Below are 23,706 nucleotides of genomic sequence, written 5' to 3'. Positions count from 1 at the left end.
CGGGCGGGCAGCGCGGCCCCGCCGCTCCAGGCCGCTCCCGCGGTGCCGCCGCCTCACGGGCCGGGAAGCTGCGTCACAGCCCGCTCCGCGCGCCTCCCAGCCGCCCCCGCGCCGCGCCGCCGCCCGCCCCATTGGCCGGCCCCGCCCCAGCGCCCGCCGCCCATTGGCTGCCGCGCTTTGAAAGCGAGGCAGCTCCCCCCCGCGTCCCCTCGGGGGACGGAGAGCGCTTCTCACTGATTGGGTGAAGTGTTTCCTGACGTCGGCCGCGCCTTGAGCGACGATTGGTTCGACGCGCGCGGGGGTGGAGCTAATGCTGCGGAAGGGTCCAGAACGCCGTGCCTTAGCACCGCCCAACATCCGGGGCGTTGGGGGGCGGGACTTGTCCCGAGCGGTCCAATCCGTGGAGAGGCGCAGAGGACGGGGCGGGGTGTCTTAAAGGGACCGCGAGGAGACGCGGGACCTGCGGGGGCTTGGCCGGTAGGGGGCGCCCCCGGCGGGGGGGGAGGACCCCGTGGCGACCCCGTGGCGACCCCGTGGCGTCCCCGTGGCGTCCCCGTCGCGTCCCCGCCGCATCGCGGTCGCGTCCCGGTGTCGCGGCGGCAGGAGGGGGCGGGCGGGGGGAGGAGGCGGGGGCGTGGCCGCGGCGGCGCTGCCGGTCGGGACATGGAGCAGCGCGGCGGGGGCTGAGCGGTGCGGGCCGGGGCGGGTTTGGGGGTCACGGCGCTGTGAGGTCTCTGGAAGGGGGGAGCTCACACCGCGGGGGGGTATCGGGGGAATGTGGGGTGCCCGGGGGCGGTGATGTCTGGGGGCGTATGGGGCGGGTGGGGGGTCTCTAGGGGATGTGGGGTGCCCAGGGGGATCACAGCGCTGTGAGGTCCCCGGGGGCTCTCAGGGGGATTTGTGGTCCCCAGGAGCTCTCAGGGGGATTCGGGGTCCCCGGCGGGGGTCTCTGGGGGATTCGGAGTCCCTGGGGGCTCTCTGGGGGATTCGTGGTCCCCGGGGGAGGTTCTCGGGGGATTCGGGTTCCCCGGGGGGGTCTCAGGGGGATTTGGGGTCCCCCGGGGGCTCTCAGGGGGATTCGTGGTCCCTGGGGGGTCTCAGGGGGATTTGGGGTCCCCCGGGGAGCGCTCAGGGGGATTCGTGGTCCCCGGGGGGTCTCAGGGGGATTTGGGGTCCCTGGGGGTCTCAGGGCTGTGCGGGGTCCCTGGGGGGTCTGTGGGGCAGGGCAGACTTGGGCTGCTCAGCCCGTGACACCGGAGATTTCAGTTTATATTTACCTGCTTTGGGCAAGACCCCCATGAGGGGCCAGCCTGGGGCTCCTTTTTGGGGACAGCGGGGACACCGTGGCCCCCCCTCCGTGAGACCACCCCCCCGGGATGGCCGTGCCCCGGATGTCCCCGTGACACCACGTGTGTCCCCAGCTGAGCCCCCAGCCCTGTCCTGCCCTTCAGGTGTCCCCTGGGGCTTGGGGACACCCGGGGAGGGCGGCCCGGGGGTCCCACTGCCCCCGCTCCCCCATGGATCTGCCCTTTGCCTTTGTGCTCATCCTGCCAATAAATCCCCCAAAAAGCAGCAGCACAGCCTGGGGAGCTGAGCGGTGTTTTCTGTAGCCCCTGGGTGCTGGGGAGGGGACGGTCCCTGCCCCGGGGGGGCTCCCGGGCTGGGGGACACACCTGCCGAGACAGCTCAGTGGCGTCCCAGGGATTGTCTGTAAACCGGATTTGTCTGAGCGGGGCGTGAGGTGAGATCGGGGACAGGAGCTGGACCGATGATCCTTGTGGGTCAATCCAGCTGACGTTCTACGAGCAGAACAGCACAGCCCCTCGTTTGGGCGGCTGGGGGGACCCCTGGGACAGGAGGATATGGGACCAAGGGAGAGGGAAGTGAAGGACGAGCAGCCAGGGCTGAGGTGAGAGCTGGGGCTGAGCTGGTGCGGAGCCCGGCGGCAGCTGCCGGGCTCGATAAACCACCTGTCCTGACTGGCCCGACGCGGTGAGTCACGGTGTTATCGCGGTGCGAGGTCAGGGGTCCTGATCCTGCAGCTGGGTGCTGTAAAACAAACCTGTTTGTAAAGGTGCCGAGTGCGCAGAGGGGCGGTGCTGGGTGCGGCTGCGGCGTGATCGTGGTGCGGGCAGCGGAGAGGGGACAGTGCCCTGGGTGGCGGGGGATGCGTGGACAGGTCACAGCACCGGCGGGCAGCACCGAGTCACTTCGGTTGGAACAGCCCCTCCAGGTGGAGTCCAACCATAACCCGCCCCCAGCACTGCCCCATGTCCTGAGAACCTCATGTCCGTCTGTCCAGCCCTCCAGGGATGGTGACTCCAGCACTGCCCTGGGCAGCCTGTTCCAATGCCCCACAGCCCTTTGGGGAAGAAATTGTTCCCACATCCAACCTCAACCTCCCCTGGGCAACTTGAGGCCGTTTCCTCTGCTCCTGGCGCTTGTTCCTGGGGAGCAGAGCCCGACCCCCCTGGCTCCAAGCTCCTTTCAGGCAGTTCAGAGATCAGAAGGTCTCCCCTCAGCTCCTGTTCTCCAGCTGAACCCCCCAGGTCCCTCAGCCGCTCCCATCACCCTTGTGCTCCAGCCCCTCACCAGCTCCGTTCCCTTCTCTCCACTCGCTCCAGCACCTCAAGGGTTTTATTGCCGTGAGGGCCCCAGAACCGTCCCCAGCACCCACGGGGTTTGTCAGCACTGTCCTGTGCAGCAGCTCTGAGCCCAGGAAAGCTCTGGACGGACGAGTCCCACCCAGAAGAGCTCACGTGCCGTTCCAGATGGGGCCGCTGCTCTGCCTGCCCCCTGCAGGAACAGGCGTCCCTGCCCAGGGCTGGACCTCGCGGGACAACAGAGAATCCCCACCAAACTGTTCGTTTGTTCTCAGGTCCAGCAAGATGTTACAGGTGCCGCTGCCCCTGGACCGAGACGGGATCCTGTTCCGGCTCCGTTTCACCACGCTGGCCCTCGGCACTGTGTTCTGCCCGCTCTTTGGTTTCCTCTTCTGCGTGATCTGGTCTCTGCTGTTCCATTTCCAGGAGACGACGGCGACTCACTGCGGGGTAAGCACAGTGTCCCCAAAGCTGCGGCTGCGGGGTGGCAGGGCTCCTCTCTTCTTTTGGGCTTTCCCACCTGAGCTGTTACAGGATCTTGAACAAGCTGCTTCGTTTTATTGTCTGTGATGGCTTGGGACTGGGGACGGAGGTTTCGGCTTTTTAAAAGGGATCTGAGGAAGTACAGACGGGTCAGGCTGGTATCTGTAATTATGATAAGGAATAAAATGGATAAAGCTGCAGATAAATATATTATCTTGTGGAAGAGTTAAACAGCTTCTAGAAAGGGAACTTTTGCTCCTTGTGTCTGCTGGAGTTCTCCAGAGGAAGCACGAACACGTGCGGGGGGAGTGCAGGTTAACAGGGACCCCTGGATTTCCACAAGGGCTGGCATTGGGTCCTTTCCCAAGGCACGAGTGTGGAGGAGCTGCTGGGGACATCTGGGAAGAGGGGGCAGGAGCAGGCAGGCGTCCTCCCGCAGCACGAGGTGGCCCCGGAGACCTGGGGGTCCGTGTCGTTCCTCGTGCCTTTAGCCGTGGGGTGACACGGGCGGGTGGCAGGGTCCCGCAGCAGGGAGGACGAACCAGGGTGACGGAGCAATAACGTGCCGGGGCACATTGTTTGCGAGAGATAAGTGATGTGCACACCCAGCGTGCGGCTCTGACCCCTCGTTGCGAGACGGGTGTATGGGCCTTAGAAAGGGTGCTCGAGGGGGGCCACACAGCTCCTGTTGCTGGGGTGCAGAACTGAGGGGTGTTCAACTGCGCATGGGAAGAGACAACGGGCTGAGAGCGGGGAGAGGTGAGGCAGAGACCTCTGGGGTTGTGTTCAGCCTGGGGAGGGACCCCCTCCACTCTCTGCCTGTGCGAGGAGTACAATACAGAATTGGTTTGGTGGGAAAAGACCTTTAAGGCCATCGAATCCACCCATTCCACGGCCCTGTCCCTGCCCCCTGTCCTGAGAACCTCATGTCCGTCTGTCCAGCCCTCCAGGGATGGTGACTCCAGCACTGCCCTGGGCAGCCTGTTCCAATGCCCCACAGCCCTTTGGGGAAGAAATTGTTCCCCACATCCAACCTCAACCTCCCCTGGCGCAACTTGAGGCCGTTTCCTCTGCTCCTGGCGCTTGTTCCTGGGGAGCAGAGCCCGACCCCCCTGGCTCCAAGCTCCTTTCAGGCAGTTCAGAGATCAGAAGGTCTCCCCTCAGCTCCTGTTCTCCAGCTGAACCCCCAGGTCCCTCAGCCGCTCCCATCACACTTGTGCTCCAGCCCCTCACCAGCTCTGTTCCCTTCTCTCCACTCGCTCCAGCACCTCAAGCTTGTTCTTGGTGTGAGGGGCCCAGAACCACCCCCAGGATTGGCGGTTTGGCCTCCCCAGGTCCCAGCACAGGTTCGGTCACTGCCCTGGGCCTGCTGGCCACACCAGTGCTGGTCCCAGCCAGGATGCTGTGGCCTCTTGGCCCCTGGGCACACTCTGGCTCATGTTCAGCCGCTGCCACCAACACCCCCAGGGCCTTTTCCAGCCGCTGTTCCCCAGCTGCAGCGTCCATGGGGTTGCTGTGACCCGTGATGTGGGGGACGTTGTGTGGAGGTGGCCGGTTCAAGGCGCCCACAAAGGAGCTGGTTCCTCTGGCAGAGAGCGGCCCAGCTGGGGATGGACAGTTTTGTGTGGGGCTCAGGGGAGAACGAGTGGGATCACCTGCTGTCCAGTGGCTGTGGCTGGCTCGGATGTCCCCAAGCTGTGACACTCTGGAGGCCGGGAGTTTATTCCGGGCTGTACTGATGGTTTTCCCGTTTTTATGTTCCCACTGAACGTCGTTTTCCCGCTGTTGCTGGCAGTTCTGTCACTAGAGCTGGGCTAGCACACCCTGCGCCCTTCCCGCCTCTGTCCCCAAACTGGGGGGCAGAGGAGACCTGAGGGACAGCCCAGCACATGGGGACTGTCCCCTCAGGGCTGGGGACAGCGTGGGGGGCCGGCTGGTCCTGGGGGTGAACCAGGCTTGCTGCCCTGTTGTGTGTCCTGGCTTTTGAAATAGGAATAAACTTATTCAGAAAAAAAAGCGGTTTTAGCATCTTGGAGGGCTACAAATACTCTGCCCTGGGAGGCCCCATCTGCAGAACTGGGGCCAGTGCTGGGCTCCCAGTTCAAGGACAAGGAGTCACTGGAGAGAGTGCAGGAAGGGACACGAAGATGCTGAGGGGTCTGGAGCATCTTTGTGTGAGGAAAGGCTGGGAGAGCTGGGGCTGCTGAGCTGGAGAAGAGAAGCTGAGAGGGATGTGATCAGTGATCAATAGCTCAGGGTGGGTGTCAGAGGATGGAGCAGACTCTGTTCAGTGGTGCCCAGCGCCAGGGTGAGGGGCAACGGGCACAGACTGAACCACAGGAGGCTCCATCTGAACACGAGCAGAACCTTGTGTGCTGGGAGGTGCCAGAGCCTGGCCCAGGCTGCCCAGAGCGGGTGTGGAGTCTCCTTCTCTGAGACATTCAAACCCCTGGGATCCTGCGTGATCTGCTCTGTGACCCTGCGTGAGCAGGTGGGGCTGGGGATCTACAGAGGGCACAACCAGCCCGGGATGCTGTGATACTCAACATGCTCCCTACTCCTCTCCCACCAGCCGCTGTCTCTCTTCCAGGTCCCGAACTACCTCCCCTCCATCAGCGCGGCCATCGGGGGCGAGACCCCCCAGCGCTACGTCTGGCGTCTCTGCATCGGCCTCCACTCCGCCCCCCGCTTCCTGGTGGCCATTGCCTACTGGAACCACTACCAGAGCTGCCACTGCTCCCACCCGCGCTACCTGCGCCTCTGCCACTGCAACCTGCTGCTCAACCTGCTCGAGAACTTCGCCCTCCTCGTCCTCACCTACGTCTCCTCTTCCGAAAACTATGGTAGGTGTCTCCCCCCGCGCTCTGCGCTCGCTGTGGGGCCGGTGCTCTTGCTGGCGGCTGGTGAGGCTTTGCAGAGCTCTGCTTTGTCGTGGTGTTTTGGATTTAGTCAGTTTGGAGAGAGGAAAAACAGCAAAACTAAAGAAGTTCTATTAAAGTTAGTATTTATGTAGCAAAGTTAGGTCTGTAATCATAGAATCTTGGAATCACAGAATTATTTGGGTTGGAAAAGCCCCTCAAGATCAAGTCCAACCATAACCCAGCCCTGTCCCTGCCCCACGTCCTGAGAACCTCCTGTCCGTCTGTCCAGCCCTCCAGGGATGGTGACTCCAGCACTGCCCTGGGCAGCCTGTTCCAATGCCCCACAGCCCTTTGGGGAAGAAATTTTCCAAATACCCCTCTTTTTCACAAAATTCTTGATTGCTGATAACTGGTTGAAGCCATAGGCTGAATTTTTATGTCCAGCCTTGGATCAGGCTCTAGCACTCAGTTCCCACTTGCACGCCAAGGCCACGTTTAACGTGTCCCACCGCAGCTCAGCAAAGGCAGGCACACTTGTCCCCACCACCCGCTCTGTCTGCACGGCTGAGCTTTGGCTTTAGCTCTGCGCCGGCCTCCAGCCCGCGCTCTGTTCCAGCAGCACTCTCAAACCCTCCTACAGAATTGTCTGGGTAAAGTTTCCTGTGTTGGCCTGAAAACAAAATGAGAATTTTTCAGGTTAAATCAACGTGTGCAAAATACAGACACACAGTAGGCTGGGAAATGCCCTTTGCCTTCATGGTCTCATCGGAGATGAACTTAAGTGCCGGTGGTGATATCCAGCCGTGGTTTAATCCTGAGATCTGGAGGAGGCTCCGGGGGTTGACTTGGGAGGACTCTGATCCAGGAGCCAGCAAGGTGGTGCTGCTGCATGGAGGACAAACGCTGCTCTGGGACTTGTCAAGAGGAAATTCTGTGTCACCCGTCCCTGCCCTCAGCTGGAGGGAGATGAGGGACATTGTGTCTGGCTGTGGGACCACGCTCGAGGATGTAGTTGTACAGTCTTGCAAAGAGAGGCCTGGGTGGCAGGAGGGTTTGTCTCTCCGCAGCAAGGGAGGTGAGATGGGAGGTGGGGATGCAGCTGGGACCACCTGGAGAACAGGAGCTGAGGGGAGACCTTCTGATCTCTGAACTGCCTGAAAGGAGCTTGGAGCCAGGGGGGTCGGGCTCTGCTCCCCAGGAACAAGCGCCAGGAGCAGAGGAAACGGCCTCAAGTTGCACCAGGGGAGGTTGAGGTTGGATCTGGGGAACAATTTCTTCCCCAAAGGGCTGTGGGGCATTGGAACAGGCTGCCCAGGGCAGTGCTGGAGTCACCATCCCTGGAGGGCTGGACAGACGGACAGGAGGTTCTCAGGACAGGGGGCAGGGACAGGGTGGGTTATGATTGGACTCAATGAGCTTGAGGGGTTTCTCCAACCTGAATTCCCTGATTTTATACTGCAAGTATCTTCCTGCTTGCAATGGGCGAGGAGAACAAGCTCTGGGAAGGCAGATGCGGTGGGGGTCGGGAAGCGCTGTAGCTGCTTGGAGCAGCAGCCTGGAAGCGGGTTATGGCCACAGGGACCCCCAGATCTGCCTGTGGGGCAGGGGGTCCAGCCCCAGTGCAGATGCCGGGGCGGGGGGTCTCTGAGGCTCCTCCAGCCCCCGCTGCCATCAGGGCAGGGTTTCCTATTCACAGAGCCAAGCAGGCGCTGTCCTGCCTCCTGCTGCAGTGAGTGTTTGGAGACGTTGCATCTCACACACCAAAACAGCTCATATCTGGGGAAACAGGCCGAAAAGTGCGTGAGCGCAGCGCCCTCGGGGTGCTCAGGCAGCTGGTGGCTCTGTGCACCCTGCTTGTTGTCCCACTCCCAGCTGCTTCTGTCTCGCTGTGCAGCGGTTGTTGCCTCCTCCTCTCTCAGGAGCTGTGCCTGCAACAGCCCCGGCCGGCGCTGTGGCTGGAACACGAGTGTTTGGTGCTCATGGGCTTCCAGGGGCCTTCAGCTGGTGGCTTCAGGGCTACGGTGTCATGAGCAGCGTCCAGGGACCTGTCCTGGTCCATCATGGAGCCCAGTGAGCTGGGATGGCTGGACATAGAATCACAGAATCATTTTGGTTGGAACAACCCCTCCAGATGGAGTCCAACCATAACCCACCCCCAGCACTGCCTCATGTCCTGAGAACCTCCTGTCCGTCTGTCCAGCCCTCCAGGGATGGTGACTCCAGCACTGCCCTGGGCAGCCTGTTCCAATGCCCCACAGCCCTTGGGGGAAGAAATTGTTCCCACATCCAACCTCAACCTCCCCTGGTGCAACTTGAGGCCGTTTCCTCTGCTCCTGGCGCTTGTTCCTGGGGAGCAGAGCCCGACCCCCCTGGCTCCAAGCTCCTTTCAGGCAATTCAGAGATCAGAAGGTCTCCCCTCAGCTCCTGTTCTCCAGCTGAACCCCCAGGTCCCTCAGCCGCTCCCATCACCCTTGTGCTCCAGCCCCTCACCAGCTCCGTTCCCTTCTCTCCACTCGCTCCAGCACCTCAAGGCCTTTCTTGGTGTGAGGGGCCCAGAACCACCCCCAGGACTGGCGGTTTGGCCTCCCCAGGTCCCAGCACAGGTTCGGTCACTGCCCTGGGCCTGCTGGCCACCCCAGTGCTGGTCCCAGCCAGGATGCTGTGGCCTCTTGGCCCCTGGGCACACTCTGGCTCACGTTCAGCCGCTGCCACCAACACCCCCAGGGCCTTTTCCAGCCGCTGTTCCCCAGCTGCAGCGTCCATGGGGTTGCTGTGACCCCAGCGCAGGACCCGGCGCTTGGCCTTAGTGACCCTCAGACAATTGCCCTCAGGTCCCAGCACACACTGACGGTCACTGCCCCGGGCCTGCTGGCCACACGTGACCCTGCGTCTGGCAGAGCCGTGTGCTCCAGGGATCGCTCCTGTCCAGCTCTGCTTCCTCATTTCCTCCTGACACTTGTCCTTCACATCCCGTCACACCCCGCCTGCCTCTGCTGGTGTCCCCAGCTGTCCCCACCATGGCAGGGGACCACAGAGCCCACGGGACATCAAAGTGGGAGCGTGCCCTTAGACATCCCGATGCTCGTTTGGGGTTCGGACACCCCGCAGGTCGCGGTCACACGAATGGCGTGGGGCTCGGCATGGGCAGAGCGAGGTGCGGCGGGGCGGGAGCCGCACGGGAGCTGAGCCTGACGCGCCTTCCTCAGCGCCTTATTCCGGACTAATCCTGCCTCCGAGGGGAAAGTTCCAGCCCCAGCGGCGGCTGCGGCGGCGACGGGCTGGGGTCCATCGTCTCGCAGGGCGCTGCTCCCGGCTTCTCCTCCCTGGCTCCTCGCAAACACAGGCTCTCCTACAACACAGACCCGCTGCTCCTGCACCCAACCCGCCCGTTCGGCAGGCTGAGCAAATACAGCTTGGGAAGGCTGCGAGGAAAAAACCCACACACAGGAGTTATTCACATTCAATAACCCAGTAGCCTTTATCATCTCTCTGTACAGACAGGCTCTTTATATGTGCAGGCTGCGAAGGGATCTGAACGAAGCTTATCCCAAACACGGAAGAAAAATACAAAAGAGCCTCGATAATTCACTTATTATGGGGGTTTCCCTTCCCCCGGAATCGAGGGCGGAGGTGGGGGAGACAGTTTCTGCTGTTCAGGTGGTTGGGAATTGAGCTGGGGTTCAGTTCCTGGAGAAGAGGCTGGGAAGCTCTTCTAAACAGAGCATTTGATTGCAGATATTAATGACCCGGCTGGAGCTGCACGGGCTCGGTCGGTTGGGCTCAGTGCTGCTCTGGCTCCGCGTTGCTCGGTGCTGCTGACGAGGCTGATGACCATGGTTAATTGCAGGTGGATAGTGCAGGAGGCCAGAAGATGGTCCTTCCTGGGTCCTGGACGGGCTCCCTGTGCAAACCCCACTCTGTGCCTCAGTTTCCCCGTCCCTAGAGCCACAGTGGTGATGCTGAGCTGCTCTGGCGGTGCCCGAGGTTCACGGCTATGGGGTGCGATGGGGACTGTGCACCGGGTGCCAGAGCACACAGACACCCCGGTCACCCCGGGATAACCCTCCCAGCAACTGGCACGAGCGGCGTTGTCGTTAAACCCCCTTCCCCGCAGCTGTCCCCTGTGAACACCCTGGGTCCCCACGCTGCTGCCCACGCGAGGGGCGCAGCATCAAATTAAAACTAAAATCTCCCGGGTGCTGGGACCCTCAGCCTCGCGCCCTCCCTGCCCCTGCGCTCGGGGTTAACAGGGAACCTGTTGTCTCGTTGATTCAGCGATCCACGAGAAAGCCTTCATCGTGTTCATCACGTCGGCGCTGGGCCACATGCTCCTGACGTGCGTGCTCTGGAGAATGACTAAGAAACACACAGTAAGTCCCGAGGTACAGACACTTTCCTTTCTTCTCTGCACTGGGGCTGGGCAGAGGGTGCTAAGGGGCTTCGGCTGTCGCTGGCTCATGAAATAACCATCACTGGGGGGTAGGGGAGTTAATACCACCGGGGAAACCGGGGAACGTCGTTACCCAAATCCGTGATTTACCGAAACAAAGCGGGGAGGAATCTTTTAGTTTCCTGTTTTCTGGTTTTCGCTTAGAGCTGACATTGGACATAGCCCACATGAGCAGGCGGGTTCCCGACCCCTTCCCCGTGCCCTGGGGTGCCCGTGTCTGAGCTGAAATTGGGTTTTCTGTGCTGGGAATGGGGGAGCGGCCGGCATGGGCAGCAGATGCTGTTACCCCTTTGAGCAAGAAGTAGTTCCAGAAGGACAGGGAACTGCTGGAGAGAGTCCAGCGCAGCCACCAAGATGCTGGAGGGAGTGGAGCATCTCCTGTGTGAGGAAAGGCTGAGGGAGCTGGGGCTCTGGAGCTGGACAAGAGGAGACTGAGGGGGGACTCATTCCTGGGGATCAATATGGAAAGGGGCAGTGTCAGGAGGATGGAGCCAGGCTCTTCTGGGTGACAACCAGTGACAGGACAAGGGGCAGTGGGTGCAAACTGGAACACAGGAGGTTCCACTGAAAGATGAGAAGAAACTTGTTGGGAGTGAGGGTGTCAGAGCCTGGCCCAGGCTGCCCAGGGAGGTTGTGGAGTCTCCTTCTCTGCAGACATTCAAACCCGCCTGGACCCCTTCCTGTGGAACCTCAGCTGGGTGTTCCTGCTCCATGGGGGGATTGCACTGGATGAGCTTTCCAGGGCCCTTCAACCCCTGACACTCTGGGGTTCTGTGAATGCTGTGCTGGGGCTGCAGGTCCTGGTTGTGTGAGGGGCCGCTGGGCTCAGGGGGTCGCTGGTCGTGTGTGGGTCAGACAGAGGATCCAACCAGGGGTTCTGGCTCCATCGCCTGGATGCACCTTTGGTGCAATCCTGGTTTGTGGTGAGTGCTGGGCCGTGGCACCGCACAGCTGCGGGCAGGGCAAGATGCTTGGCTTTGAAATTCCATACGTGAAATCTGCTTGTGAGGTGTGTGAGTCCCTGAGCGCTCGGCTGTGCCCAGGTCTCGGGGCTCCCGGGACCTCTCTGCCCTTTGTCCCTCAGGGAGGACGTGGAGCTGCTGGAGAGGGGCCAGAGGAGCCCCAGGAATGACCCGAGGCTGGAACAGCTCTGCTGGGGACAGGTGAGAGAGCTGGGGTGTTCAGCTGGAGAAGAGAAGCTCCGGGAGATCTTAGTGTGGCCTTTCCAGACTGAAAAGGGGCCCATGAGAAAGATGGGGACAGACTTTTGAGCAGGGCCTGTTGTGACAGGACAAGGGGTGATGGGTTAAACTAAAGGAGGGAGATTCAGGCTGGAAATGAGAAAGAAATTGTTGCACCTGGGGGCTTTCACCCAAGATCACATTAGGAAACACGGTGAGCAAAGTCCCACGGGCGGTGGTGTAGCCCAGTGTGCCCTGCTGCCGCCTGGCAGCGCTTGTACCTGCAGGTCACCGTCCTCTGCCACATCACCCACTGGGGCTGGGGTGTCACCCACTGCCAAGGAGCTGCGGGATGCAAACGGGAGGTGCCAGCAGGGCTGGCCAGAGCCTGTCACAGAGTCACTGAGGGTTGGGTTGGAGGGACCTTCCCAGCCCCCCAGTGCCCCCCTGCCATGACAGGGACATCTTCACCAGCTCAGGTTGCTCAGAGCCCCGTCCAGCCTGGCCTGGGATGTCTCCAGGGATGGTTCAGCCACCACCTCTCTGCCCAACCTGGGCCAGGCTCTCACCACCCTCAGGGCAACAATTTCTTCCTCATGTCCAACCTGAATCTCCCTCCTTTAGTTTAACCCGTCACTCCTTGTCCTGTCACAACAGACCCCGCGCAAAAGTCTGTGTGATCTTTCTTATGGGCCCCTTTTAAGCACTGAAAGACCGCACTAAGATCTCCCGGAGCTTCTCTTCTCCAGCTGAACACCCCAGCTCTCTCAGCCTGTCCCCCAACAGAATCCCATGTGTCTGCACATGCACAGCCCATCGGTGACATGTCTGGGAGATGGTGGCCTTGCTGGGGCTCTGCTGGGGAGCAGCGTGTACCCACAAAGCCTACAGGTTCGGCGTTGCCGGTGCTGTCACCCTGGTTTGTCCTGCCCCCAGCCTCCTGCTCTGCTGGGACCGGGTGGTTTGTTTGGGCACGGGACAAGGGGCACAGCAAACACATGCAGGAGCACCCAGGTGACAGCAGCAGTGACACCGAGCCCATGACCTGCATGGTGCAGGCTGCTCCCCAGCAGACCCAGCGAGGCCACCGTGCTGGGCAGGCTGGGCGCAGTGGTTAAGCCGCAGTGTCTCTGGCCACGTGCCACACTGAGCGAGGTGGCAGCTTGTCCTCGTCACCCTCTGTGGTGCTGCAGGGCTCACGCAGGGGTACACATGTCATGGTGCACGTGCCCAAACCACCAGCAAAGGAACCTCCGTCCTCTCTGAGCGTGTGTCAACCATGGCACATCCCTGGGTGGGCAGGGAGGGACTGGGATAGAAACACAGAGTCATTTTGGTTGGATCAGCTCCTCGAGCTCATCGAGTCCAACCATAACCCACTGGCACTGCCCCATGTCCTGAGAACCTCGGGTCCGTCTGTCCAGCCCTCCAGGGATGGTGACTCCAGCACTGCCCTGGGCAGCCTGTTCCAATGCCCCACAGCCCTTTGGGGAAGAAATTGTTCCCACATCCAACCTCAACCTCCCCTGGTGCAACTTGAGGCCGTTTCCTCTGCTCCTGGCGCTTGTTCCTGGGGAGCAGAGCCCGACCCCCCTGGCTCCAAGCTCCTTTCAGGCAGTTCAGAGATCAGAAGGTCTCCCCTCAGCTCCTGTTCTCCAGCTGAACCCCCCAGGTCCCTCAGCCGCTCCCATCACCCTTGTGCTCCAGCCCCTCACCAGCTCCGTTCCCTTCTCTCCACTCACTCCAGCACCTCAAGCTCTTTCTTGGTGTGAGGGGCCCAGAACTGCCCCCAGGATTGGTGGTTTGGCCTCCCCAGGTCCCAGCACAGGGACGGTCACTGCCCTGATGTCCTGGCTCATTGTGCCACCACTTGTCACGGTGCCACCACCCAGCACAGCTCCCCCTGCCCTCCTGGGCAGCCTCTGCAGACAGAGGGCTCTGCCTGCCCCCCCAAAGCTGCTGTCCCCCTGCGGGGAGGGGACCCTCTGGGCCAGCCCTGCAACCAGGCTCGTGTGTCCTCACAGCAGCTGCTGCGGGGCCCGTGTCGGCAGGTGGAGCTGTGGCCCAGGGAGCGAGGGCGACGGGTGAGCTCCTCCACAAAGCAGCTGCGGGGTGACTGTCGCGCTGGGGGGGTCTGGCGAAGCGGCCGAGGGCTGGACACGCCACGGGGCGCGTGGCGCCGGCCGCATCCTTTGATAAGCTCTGCATCCCCCTTATCACCGCGCTGCAGATCTGCCTTGTCGCTCCGTCCCGTGGTGCGCGACGTGGCTGTGAATGCTCCCACGGGGACACGGCTCCTCCGGGGGCTCACGGTGCTGTTGGGGCTCCTGGGGCTGCACTCGGGCTTCCCAGGGGTGCCGGGCTCGGTCCCACTCCTGCGACCCCGCGGCTGCTGCCCGAAGAGGCTGCAGGGCTGTTTTAGGGGAGGGCACAAATTATCTCCTCCTGTGGGTCATGGCATCTTGGGGCTGGGTTCTGGCTCTGTTCTTATCAGTTTTGGGGGGTTTTGTTACCCCCAGCCCTGGAGCCAACAGCGGCAGGAGGGGATAGGCAAGGGGGATGAATCAGGTCCCACGGTGTCTTGTCCTTCCATTGTCTTTATCTGAGGAAGCCACCAAGGGTCCCCAGGGGGGTTCAGGTCCTTTCACTCCAAACCCGGGACCATTTCCAGGACAGATGTGATGTGCGGGGCTGGAAGGCTGGACCTGGGGGGTCTGCGCAGTCTGAGTTTGGACTGGGGGACGGGGCCAGCAGAGCCCTCCCCAGGCCCCGTGTCTGGAGCTGCTCTGTAGCAGCGTCGGAGAGGGCAAAGCTCCCCGGGTTTACTGGTGTTTCGGTGCCTGAGTGATGGGAATTGGTCTTGCAAAAGAAGCCTCGCTGGTCGGGGCTGGTGTTGCAAGGGCCTCTGTGCAAGGGCAGGAAGGTGCTGGGGAACTTCTTCGTAATGGGGAAGTACGGGCGGTTTCCAGTTGCAAGGCGGCAAACAGTGAGAAAAAGGAAAATAAAGCTCTGCAGGAGGGAAGAAAACAGCAAGCAGGCCGAGAGGAGGAGGGGAAGGAAGGGGCAAAGCAGAGAGCTCGGGGAAAAGGGAACTGGGGCCAATGAGCGTCCAGCTCTGTGCTGGTGGCCGCTCGCTGCTGCGTGGCCGTGGCAGCGTGGCACTGCTGTCCCCACCGTCACCCCTGCTCCGGGCCACTGCTCGCCCTGCCAGACCCTCCTGCCGCAGCTGGCCCGGCCACGGTGAGGATGCCGCGCGGTGCAGCCGAGCAGAGCGGTTTCACTTCTTGTTTGCAAACGCATTTCCCCCGGTCCCAGCCATTGGTGTCACCGGTGGCTCCATTTCAGCCGCCGGCGCAGCTGCTTCAGACCCATCGGTGGGGCCGGGTCTGGCTGTGCCACCGCTGCCATCCTGCCCGTCCTGCCCGCGCTGCCGCGGCGGCACAGCCGAGCTGGGCTTCAGCTGCTGCTGGCAGAACCACCAACATGGCCTGTGAATGCACGTGTTTTCATGTGTCACTTTGCTATCCCAGTCTGTGTCCCCATCAGGAACTGGGGCGTGAGCCCCCCGCAGGGTCCTTCTTCTTTCTGGGTGGGAGGCAGCAGGAGCTCTGTGTCGCTCAGCAGGGTCCTCCTGCACCTGGCGCTGGGCTTGTGGGGCTGGGGTCCCCTGGAACAGGTGACAGTGACACCGGGTGCGTTCCACACGCTGGGAGCTGCGTGGGCAGCGTCCTGGGCTGGGGCTGCGGGGATGTCCCTGCCGGGGTGGGCTGGGGCAGCTGATCCCTTCTGTCACATCAAACAATCATGGAACAGTCTGGGTTGAAGAACCTTCCCAGCTCCCCAGTGCCCCCCCTGCCATGACAGGGACATCTTCACCAGCTCAGGGTGCTCAGAGCCCCGTCCAGCCTGGCCTGGGATGTCTCCAGGGATGGTTCATCCACCACCTCTCTGGCCAACCTGGGCCAGGCTCTCACCACCCTCAGGGCAACAATTTCTTCCTCATGTCCAGCCTGAATCTCCCTCCTTTAGTTTAACCCATCACCCCTTGTCCTGTCACAACAGGCCCTGCTCTAAAGTCTGTTCCATCTTTCTCATCAGCCCCTTTTAAGTACCTCACAGTGCAGGGCAGTGTGGTGCAGTGCCATATGACATGGTGCAGTGCTGTATGACACGGTGCAGTGCAGGGCAGTGTGGTGCAGTGCTGTATGACACAGTGCAGTGCTGTATGACGCTGCAGCGCTGTATGACACGGTGCAGTGCTGTATGACACGGTGCAGTGCAGGGCAGTGTGGTGCAGTCCTGTATGACATGGTGCAGTGCTGTATGACACGGTGCAGTGCTGTATGACACGGTGCGGTGCTGTATGACACGGTGCGGTGCTGTATGACACGGTGCAGTGCTGTATGACACAGTGCAGTGCTGTATGACACAGGGCAGGGCAGTGTGGTGCAGTGCTGTATGACATGGTGCAGTGCTGTATGACATGGTGCAGTGCTGTATGGCATGGTGCAGTGTTGTATGACACGGTGCAGTGCTGTATGACACGGTGAAGTGCAGGGCAGTGTGGTGCAGTGCTGTATGACACGGTGCAGTGCTGTATGACACGGTGCAGGGCAGGGCAGTGTGGTGCAGTGCTGTATGACACGGTGCAGGGCAGGGCAGCGTGGTGCAGTGCTGTATGACACGGTGCAGTGCTGTATGACACGGTGCAGTGCTGTATGACACAGTGCAGTGCAGGGCAGTGTGGTGCAGTGCTGTATGACACGGTGCAGTGCTGGGCAGCGTGGTGCAGTGCTGTATGACACGGTGCAGTGCTGTATGACACGGTGCAGTGCAGGGCAGTGTGGTGCAGTGCTGTATGACACGGTGCAGTGCTGGGCAGCGTGGTGCAGTGCTGTATGACACGGTGCAGTGCTGTATGACACGGTGCAGGGCAGGGCAGTGTGGTGCAGTGCTGTATGACACGGTGCAGTGCTGTATGACACGGTGCAGTGCAGGGCAGTGTGGTGCAGTGCTGTATGACACGGTGCAGTGCTGGGCAGCGTGGTGCAGTGCTGTATGACACGGTGCAGTGCTGTATGACACGGTGCAGTGCAGGGCAGGGTGGTGCAGTGCTGTATGACACGGTGCAGTGCTGGGCAGCGTGGTGCAGTGCTGTATGACACGGTGCAGTGCTGTATGACACGGTGCAGGGCAGGGCAGTGTGGTGCAGTGCTGTATGACATGGTGTGGTGCTGTATGACACGGTGCAGTGCAGGGCAGTGTGGTGCAGTGCTGTATGACACGGTGCAGTGCTGGGCAGCGTGGTGCAGTGCTGTATGACACGGTGCAGTGCTGTATGACACGGTGCAGTGCTGGGCAGCGTGGTGCAGTGCTGTATGACACGGTGCAGTGCTGTATGACACGGTGTGGTGCTGTATGACACAGTGCAGTGCTGTATGACACAGTGCAGTGCAGGGCAGCGTGGTGCAGTGCTGTATGACACGGTGCAGTGCTGTATGACACGGTGCAGTGCAGGGCAGCATGGTACAGTGCTGTATGACACGGTGCAGTGCTGTATGACATGGTGTGGTGCTGTATGACACGGTGCAGTGCTGTATGACACGGTGCAGTGCAGGGCAGCATGGTACAGTGCTGTATGACACGGTGCAGTGCTGTATGACATGGTGTGGTGCTGTATGACACAGTGCAGTGCTGTATGACACGGTGCAGTGTTGTATGACATGGTGTGGTGCTGTATGACATGGTGCAGGGCAGGGCAGCGTGGTGCAGTGCTGTATGACACGGTGCAGTGCTGTATGACGTGGTGCAGTGCTCTATGACACGGTGCAGTGCTGTATGGCATGGTGCAGTGCAGGGCAGTGTGGTGCAGTGCTGTATGACATGGTGCAGTGCTGTATGACACGGTGCAGTGCAGGGCAGCGTGGTGCAGTGCTGTATGACACGGTGCAGTGCTGTATGACACGGTGCGGTGCTGTATGACACAGTGCGGTGCAGGGCCGCTGCCGCTCCCCTCGCTGCGAGCAGCGGGGCCGTGCTGCCGCTTCTCAGCGCCGCCGTTTCCGCCGTTGCCGTGGGATGAAAACAGGGCTGTTTGTGACCCGCGTTTCCGCTGTGAAACCCCACAGGCCGCCCTGGCCCCGGCGCGTTGTTGTTTCGCTCGTGGTTGGCACCGCCGCTCGCCCCACCCGCACCACCGCCCCGCGCCCTCCCTGCTCCTGCCTGCGCCAGCCCTGAACCAGAGGGGCCAGGAGGACAGGGACAAGGCCAGGGACAAGGACAGAGGCCCTCGGCAGCCGCAGCAGGAAGGGACCGGCCTGGGGGACGGGGCGGCGCTGGCCTCACGTCCCCGATGGTGAAGGCGGCGGCCGGGCCGTCCTTCCTCTCTGGGTTTTCCTCCCTGCGTGACCTGTTTGTGCTGCCGCAGCTTTCTGGGGGTAATGGAAAGTGTGATGGGGCAATTTAAATTTTCCTTATTCTCAGCAGTCCCTGAAAATGGGAGCTTTTTGTCACACGTGAAACGTCAGATGAGGGGGAAATTCCCCTCCCACCCAGAAACGGGAATAACAGCCGGTGGCTGGGCTGCTGTTTGGCAGGACAAGGCGTGATGGTTTAAACTGAAGGAGGGAGATTCAGGCTGGATATGAGGAAGAAATTGTTGCCCTGAGGGTGGTGAGAGCCTGGCCCAGGTTGGGCAGAGAGGTGGTGGCTGAACCATCCCTGGAGACATCCCAGGCCAGGCTGGACGGGGCTCTGAGCACCCTGAGCTGGTGAAGATGTCCCTGTCATGGCAGGGGGGGCACTGCGGGGGTCCCTCCAACACAAACTATCCTAAGATTTGACCCCTGGCCCGGTTGCATGGGGCCCGTCCCCCCTTCCAGCCCCCCTGTCCTGGGGCTTCGTGTGCTGGGACCAGGGCCAGGGGCTCGTCCTGCGCTGGGCTGGAGACACCAGGGTGTGCCCCACACGCCCTTCAGCCCCTGCGCACAGTTGGGGGTTCCTGTGCCATGGAGTCCCCACACACACTCGGGGTGCGGGGGGCGCTGGCAGCAGCCCCATGCTGCACTCCCACCCATTGTGCTGCTGGAGGTGGCGCTGGGGGGCAGGATGGGCCCCCCCAGTGCCAGGGTGGCTCGTGCGACGTCTCCAGCGTGGCACCCGTCCTTTCATGTGGTTTCCTCCTCCCCGGCACAGTTGCGAGCGAGGGCGTGCAGCACCCACTGGTGAATTCCCCGCGCTGGGGCGGTTGGGCAGCACCCGGGGGAGCCGGGGCCACCTGCAGCCACCCCATCTGCAGCCGCAGGATCTACCGTCTGCTAGAGCCGTTGGCCCCGTTTTGGGGGCTGCAAGAGCCCTGTGTGCACCCCAGCAGCACCGCAGCTCCTGCCTCCACAGTCACCTGCGTTCACACAGCATCCCGGGCTGGTCGTGCCCTCTGTAGATCCCCAACCCTCCCTTCTCACGCAGGATCACAGAGCAGATCACACAGGGTCACAGAGCAGATCACACAGGGTCACAGAGCAGATCACACAGGATCCCAGGGGGTCTGAATGTCTCAGAGAAGGAGACTCCACACCCGCTCTGGGCAGCCTGGGCCAGGCTCTGGCACCTCCCAGCACACAAGGTTCTGCTCATGTTCAGATGGAGCCTCCTGTGGTTCAGTCTGTGCCCGTTGCCCCTCACCCTGGCGCTGGGCACCACTGAACAGAGTCTGCTCCATCCTCTGACACCCACCCTGAGCTATTGATCATTGATCACATCCCTCTCAGCTTCTCTTCTCCAGCTCAGCAGCCCCAGCTCTCCCAGCCTTTCCTCACACAAAGATGCTCCAGACCCCTCAGCATCTTCGTGTCCCTCCCTGCACTCTCTCCAGTGACTTCTTGTCCTTGAACTGGGAGCCCAGCACTGGCCCCAGTTCTGCAGATGGGGCCTCCCAGGCAGAGCAGAGGGGGAGGAACAACCTCCCTGCCCTGCTGCCCACGCTCTTCCTCACACACCCCAGGTACCATTGGCCTCTTGGCCACAAGGTCGCGTTGGTGGCTCGTGGTGGCTCTGGGGTTGTGTGTTTTGTTGGCGTCAGGCGATGCTGGAGGCCCCACAGCCCCGTGACCGCTCTCTGGGCTACGGCAGCGAGTACCCTCGGGTGGGAGCTGCTGTCCCGCCGTGGGGAGCCCAGGCAGCCACTCGGGTTATCTCCATGTGGGTGTGATCCCTCAGCATGTCCCCAAGTCACAGCCCTGCCAAAGCCACCAGTGTGGCCCATGGTCCTTACCCGGTGGCTGTGCCCAAGGGGCCGGGGTGCTCCCAGGGCTGCCTGGGCAGAGCATCCCTGGGCTTGGGGCTGGCAGCTCCAGCAGCTCCGGTGGTGGCAGTGACCGGGACTGAGGAGCTGGTGGCCTCAGTGGGTCCCTGCCGTGCCAGGGCAGGCACCGGGGTCCGGCCAGGGCTCTGACCCAACTCTTGGGCTTTTCCAGGAGCGCAAGTCATACAAGTGGAAGCAGCTGCTCTTCTTCTTCACCTTCATCACCTTTGCTTTTGCCGTGTGTGTTTACTTCCACCACAACTGGTATTGTGGCCCCGGAGGTAAGAGGGGCTGGGGCAGGGCTGCGTTCCCCCCGCAGCGTGGCTGTGCCGGGGGGGACACACGCGGGGAAGTGACCGGGGTGATGCCTTGGCTGCCAAATCCCAGGCAGAAGCCAGGGGAGCTCCCCCGAAAGGGACGGTGCCCACCACCCTTCTCCACAACCCCCGTCCCCTCCCTGTCCCATCCCGCCCCATTCCCATCCCATCCCTATCCCATCCCGCCCCATCCCCATCCCATTCCCGTCCCCCTGGGGAGGTCCCCAGGGGATCCCGGTCTCCTGGGGCAGACGTGGTGGCGGTTCCCCTCACCCGCTGTGTCCCACCAGTGTACACCGTCTTTGCCTTCCTGGAGTACCTGGTGGTCCTCTTCAACATGGCCTTCCACATGACTGCCTTCTGGGACTTCGGCAACAAGGAGCTGGTGGTGAGCTCGCTGCTGGAGGACAAGCACTTCTAGGTGGCCATGGTGCCGGGGGGCTGCTCCTCCGGGGGGAGCAGAGACGCCCTCCCTGTCCCGCTGGGCTGGGCTGTTTGCTGTGGAGCTGCTGCAAGGATCCCCGGGGTCCTGGGCCCACAGGTGTCTGCGTGGTCCCTGACTGTGCCTGGAGCTCTTACAGAGGGGCTGGGGGCTCTTGCTGGGGACCCTCGGGGCCGGTGCCCCCGCCCTGGCTCCCTGGTGACTGCAGGGTGGGCAGGAGCACAGAGGAGGGGGCAGGTTCCTCCTGCCCGGTTCTGCGGAGGATGCTCCCGGCAGAGCAGGGTGCTGATCCTGGAGAGCAGGGTGCTGATCCTGGAGAGCAGGGTGCTCCTCCCGGCAGAGCGGGGCGCTGCTCCGGCAGCGCGGGGGCACCAGCCTCGCCCCGAGGCGCGGAAATTACTGTACAAGCTGTGAGGTTGTAGAGAAGGGATGTTTATTCACACTGGGCACACGCGGGGTGATTCCTCCAAGGTGCGGCGGATCCCCAGCAGCTGTACCAGCCCTGCTCCTGCTCCCCCTGGCTGCTCTCGCGGTTCCCTCTCCAGGCTGGGAGCCCTTGGGCAAGCTCCCCAAAAGGGCTGGTGGCCTTTTGTGCCTGGACGCTGAAGGCAGCCTGGGGAGCAGGAGCGCTCACTGCCCCTGCGCCTCTCCGGCTCAACCCCAAAGCGGAGCAGCCGCCCCTTTGTCTGTGGGGGCTCAGCGATGCTACTGCTGACCTGGAACAAGGGTGTGGGGGGTGACCCCCATCTGCCGGGGCGGGGGGGCTGGCGTGGCAGCAGTGCCGGGGTGCTGGCAGCGTCCCCAGGCCGGGCTCTGAGAGAGCTGCGGCTGCTCGGGCTTGGCCGCGGCTCGGGAGGGACCAACTATGTCCTGTGCCGAGAGGGACGGCGGAGCCGGCATGGTGCCGGAAAGGTGGCACGGGGCTCACTCCTGCACGCTCACTGCCAGAGCAACAGGCAGGGGCTGCGGGTGTGGGGAGCCAAGCGTGGCAGCACCGGGACCCATCTTAACTTTGGGGAGCTCTGCTTGCCCGGGCTCGCCGCACGCAGCTGCAAGGACCAACACGGGTCCCTGCGACTGCCCTTCGTGCGAACGCAGCCGCCACAACGGTCCCCAGGATGTCCCCGCGCTTGTCCCTGCATCCCAGGGCTCGGGCAGAGCCTCCCGCACCGTGAGCTGTGTCCTGGCTGAGCCGGGGCCGCGCTGGCCATTGCGAGTGTCCTGCCGTGCCGTGTCCATCCGTGAGCGTCCCCCCGCGCCGTGCCGTGCCGGCTCCATCCATCCCGCCTGCATGCGTGTGCGTGCTGCCCGCCGCGGCCGCTGCGCCTCGGCTTTGAGGTTCAAATAAAGCACTGAGTATTTTTGTGAGCTCCCGGCAAACTCCGTCCCTCTTCCACCCAGCCCGGCCAGCGCGGCACCGGCACGGCCGGCGGGTCCCGTCCCCTGGGCCAGGGTGGGGTCCGGGCTGGGGGGCAGGATGGGACCGCGGGTGCCGGGTGAGGCCAGGGCGGGGAGCTGGGCTGAGCTCACCCACAGCTGGGGGCTCCCACGCGGTCCCGGGGCTGCAGATGGGGGATGCTGTGGGGCTGGGGCCGGAGGGGCTGCGGTGGCTTGGCCGTGGCGCTGGGCAGGGTGCTGGGGGTGAATGGAGCTGCCTCAGTTTCCCCCGCGCGGTGCTGGGGGTCCTGCGGGGCGGTGGGACTGCGGTGTGGCCTTGACCTCATCGCAGCTGGGATGGGACTGGGAGCAGCTGGGAGGGACTGGCCATGAGCTCATCCCGCTGCTCCGGGGCCAGGGCAGGGCCGCGTCCCACGGTTCTCCCACACCCAGCCCGGGGTCTCTGCCTCGTCCCAACTGCTCTGCCATACCCCAATGTGGGGGCTGCTGCCCCCACCCACACCCTGCCAGCCCTGGGGACAGGGTCCACATCGGCCCCTGGCATGGGGACATCCCTGCTGTGGCACCCCAGGGGGACCGAGGGTCCCCCTGACAGTGCAGGGCACCCCAGTGTGGGGGAATTGGGGATCGGACTGGATGATCTTCCGAGGTCCCTTCCAATCCCTAACATTCTGTGATTATGTGCAGGGGGGGCCCAACGCTGCATTAGCCCCCCCAGCTCTGCAGCCCCACATTGTGACACCCACGGCTCTGCTGTCACCCTGCCCGCGGGGGCTTGTGGGGTGGCACAGCCCCTCGGGTGCTGGTGACCCCACCTGGCCCCAAAGGAGGGACCCCCCAGCACAGCCCCCCGGATGGTGGTGGGGGTGAAGGTCAGACCCTGGCTCTGCTGCCGGAGCAGGACACGGAGGACACAGCCCGCAGGGACCATGCTGGGGAGCAGGATGTGGCCATGGGGGCCCCCGGTGGGAGCAGATTTGGTGCAGCCCCCAGGACCGGGCTGGGCCTCTTGTGTGGCTCTGGGGGCCGCACTTTGCCCCAGTCCCGGGGGCTGCAGCAAGGCCCGGCCGTGGTTGGGGGCGGCGATGGGACAGGCCAGGGCCACCCTGCCCCATGGCACCGTCGACCCCGGCAGCCCCGGCTCTGGCCGGGACGCGGCAGTGGGAACAAAGGCGGGTTGTGGCGGGCGCCAGCCCTCGGCCCTTCCGGCCCGGCCACACAAGGGGCCCGTGTCCCCAGCAGCAGGGCCCCCCAGCCCCCCTGCTCCGGCCGCTGGCCAGCACGTGCCGGCAGCCGCGGGGGCGGCGAGCGCAGCCGAGCAGTGGGGCTGCGGCCAGTCCCTCGCTGCCACCGTCACCGGCCTCGGCCCTTGGCCGCGGGGCCCCAGGACGTGCCAGTGCTGCAGCCTCTGGTGTGGAGACACGGGGACACGGGGACATGGGAACACTGGGCCATGGCCCCTGCCTGCAGCTCCAGGGCAGGGCAGGGCAGGACAGGGCAGAGCCCGAGCTGGGGTGTCTGGGGGGCTCCCCGGGAGGAACGTCACCCCTGCAGCCCCTGTGCCCGTCCCTGCAATGTCCCCATCCCCGATGTCCCCATGGCCACCCCGTGCCATGTCCCCATTCCTATTCCCTGCAATGTCCCCATCCCCAATGTCCCCATGACCACC

At 63.0% G+C, this 23,706-nt stretch overlaps 2 protein-coding genes across 7 annotated transcripts in view; one reads left to right on the top strand and one right to left on the bottom strand.

Moving 5' to 3' along the window:
• NUP98 (nucleoporin 98 and 96 precursor) overlaps nucleotides 1-119 on the bottom strand; it is a 42,711-nt gene extending 42,592 nt beyond the window's left edge. Inside the window, exon 1 of the mRNA XM_065834096.2 lies at nucleotides 1-119. The gene's annotated coding sequence lies outside the window, so the exon portion shown is untranslated.
• Nucleotides 120-390: 271 nt separating this feature from the next.
• PGAP2 (post-GPI attachment to proteins 2) lies at nucleotides 391-22,007 on the top strand. Of its 6 annotated transcripts, none has more exons than XM_065834855.2 (6): nucleotides 391-477; nucleotides 2,879-3,053; nucleotides 5,677-5,929; nucleotides 10,223-10,329; nucleotides 20,053-20,161; nucleotides 20,488-22,007. In XM_065834855.2, the coding sequence occupies exons 2-6, from the start codon at nucleotides 2,889-2,891 to the stop codon at nucleotides 20,616-20,618; spliced, it is 765 nt and encodes a 254-aa protein (XP_065690927.1). In that variant the 5' UTR covers nucleotides 391-477; nucleotides 2,879-2,888; the 3' UTR covers nucleotides 20,619-22,007. The 6 variants fall into 6 exon arrangements, with proteins under 6 accessions (XP_065690927.1, XP_065690918.1, XP_071664573.1 ...); XM_065834846.2 differs by lacking the exon at nucleotides 391-477 and adding an exon at nucleotides 605-690; XM_071808472.1 differs by lacking the exon at nucleotides 391-477 and adding an exon at nucleotides 710-730.
• The last annotated feature ends 1,699 nt before the right edge of the window (nucleotides 22,008-23,706 follow it).

The sequence above is a fragment of the Patagioenas fasciata genome, chromosome 1, assembly GCF_037038585.1.
Source record: "Patagioenas fasciata isolate bPatFas1 chromosome 1, bPatFas1.hap1, whole genome shotgun sequence".
In the NCBI taxonomy this organism is placed as follows: Eukaryota; Metazoa; Chordata; class Aves; order Columbiformes; family Columbidae; genus Patagioenas; species Patagioenas fasciata.
The sequence above is the reverse complement of the archived record's forward strand: the minus strand, read 5'-3'. Positions and strand labels throughout refer to the sequence as shown.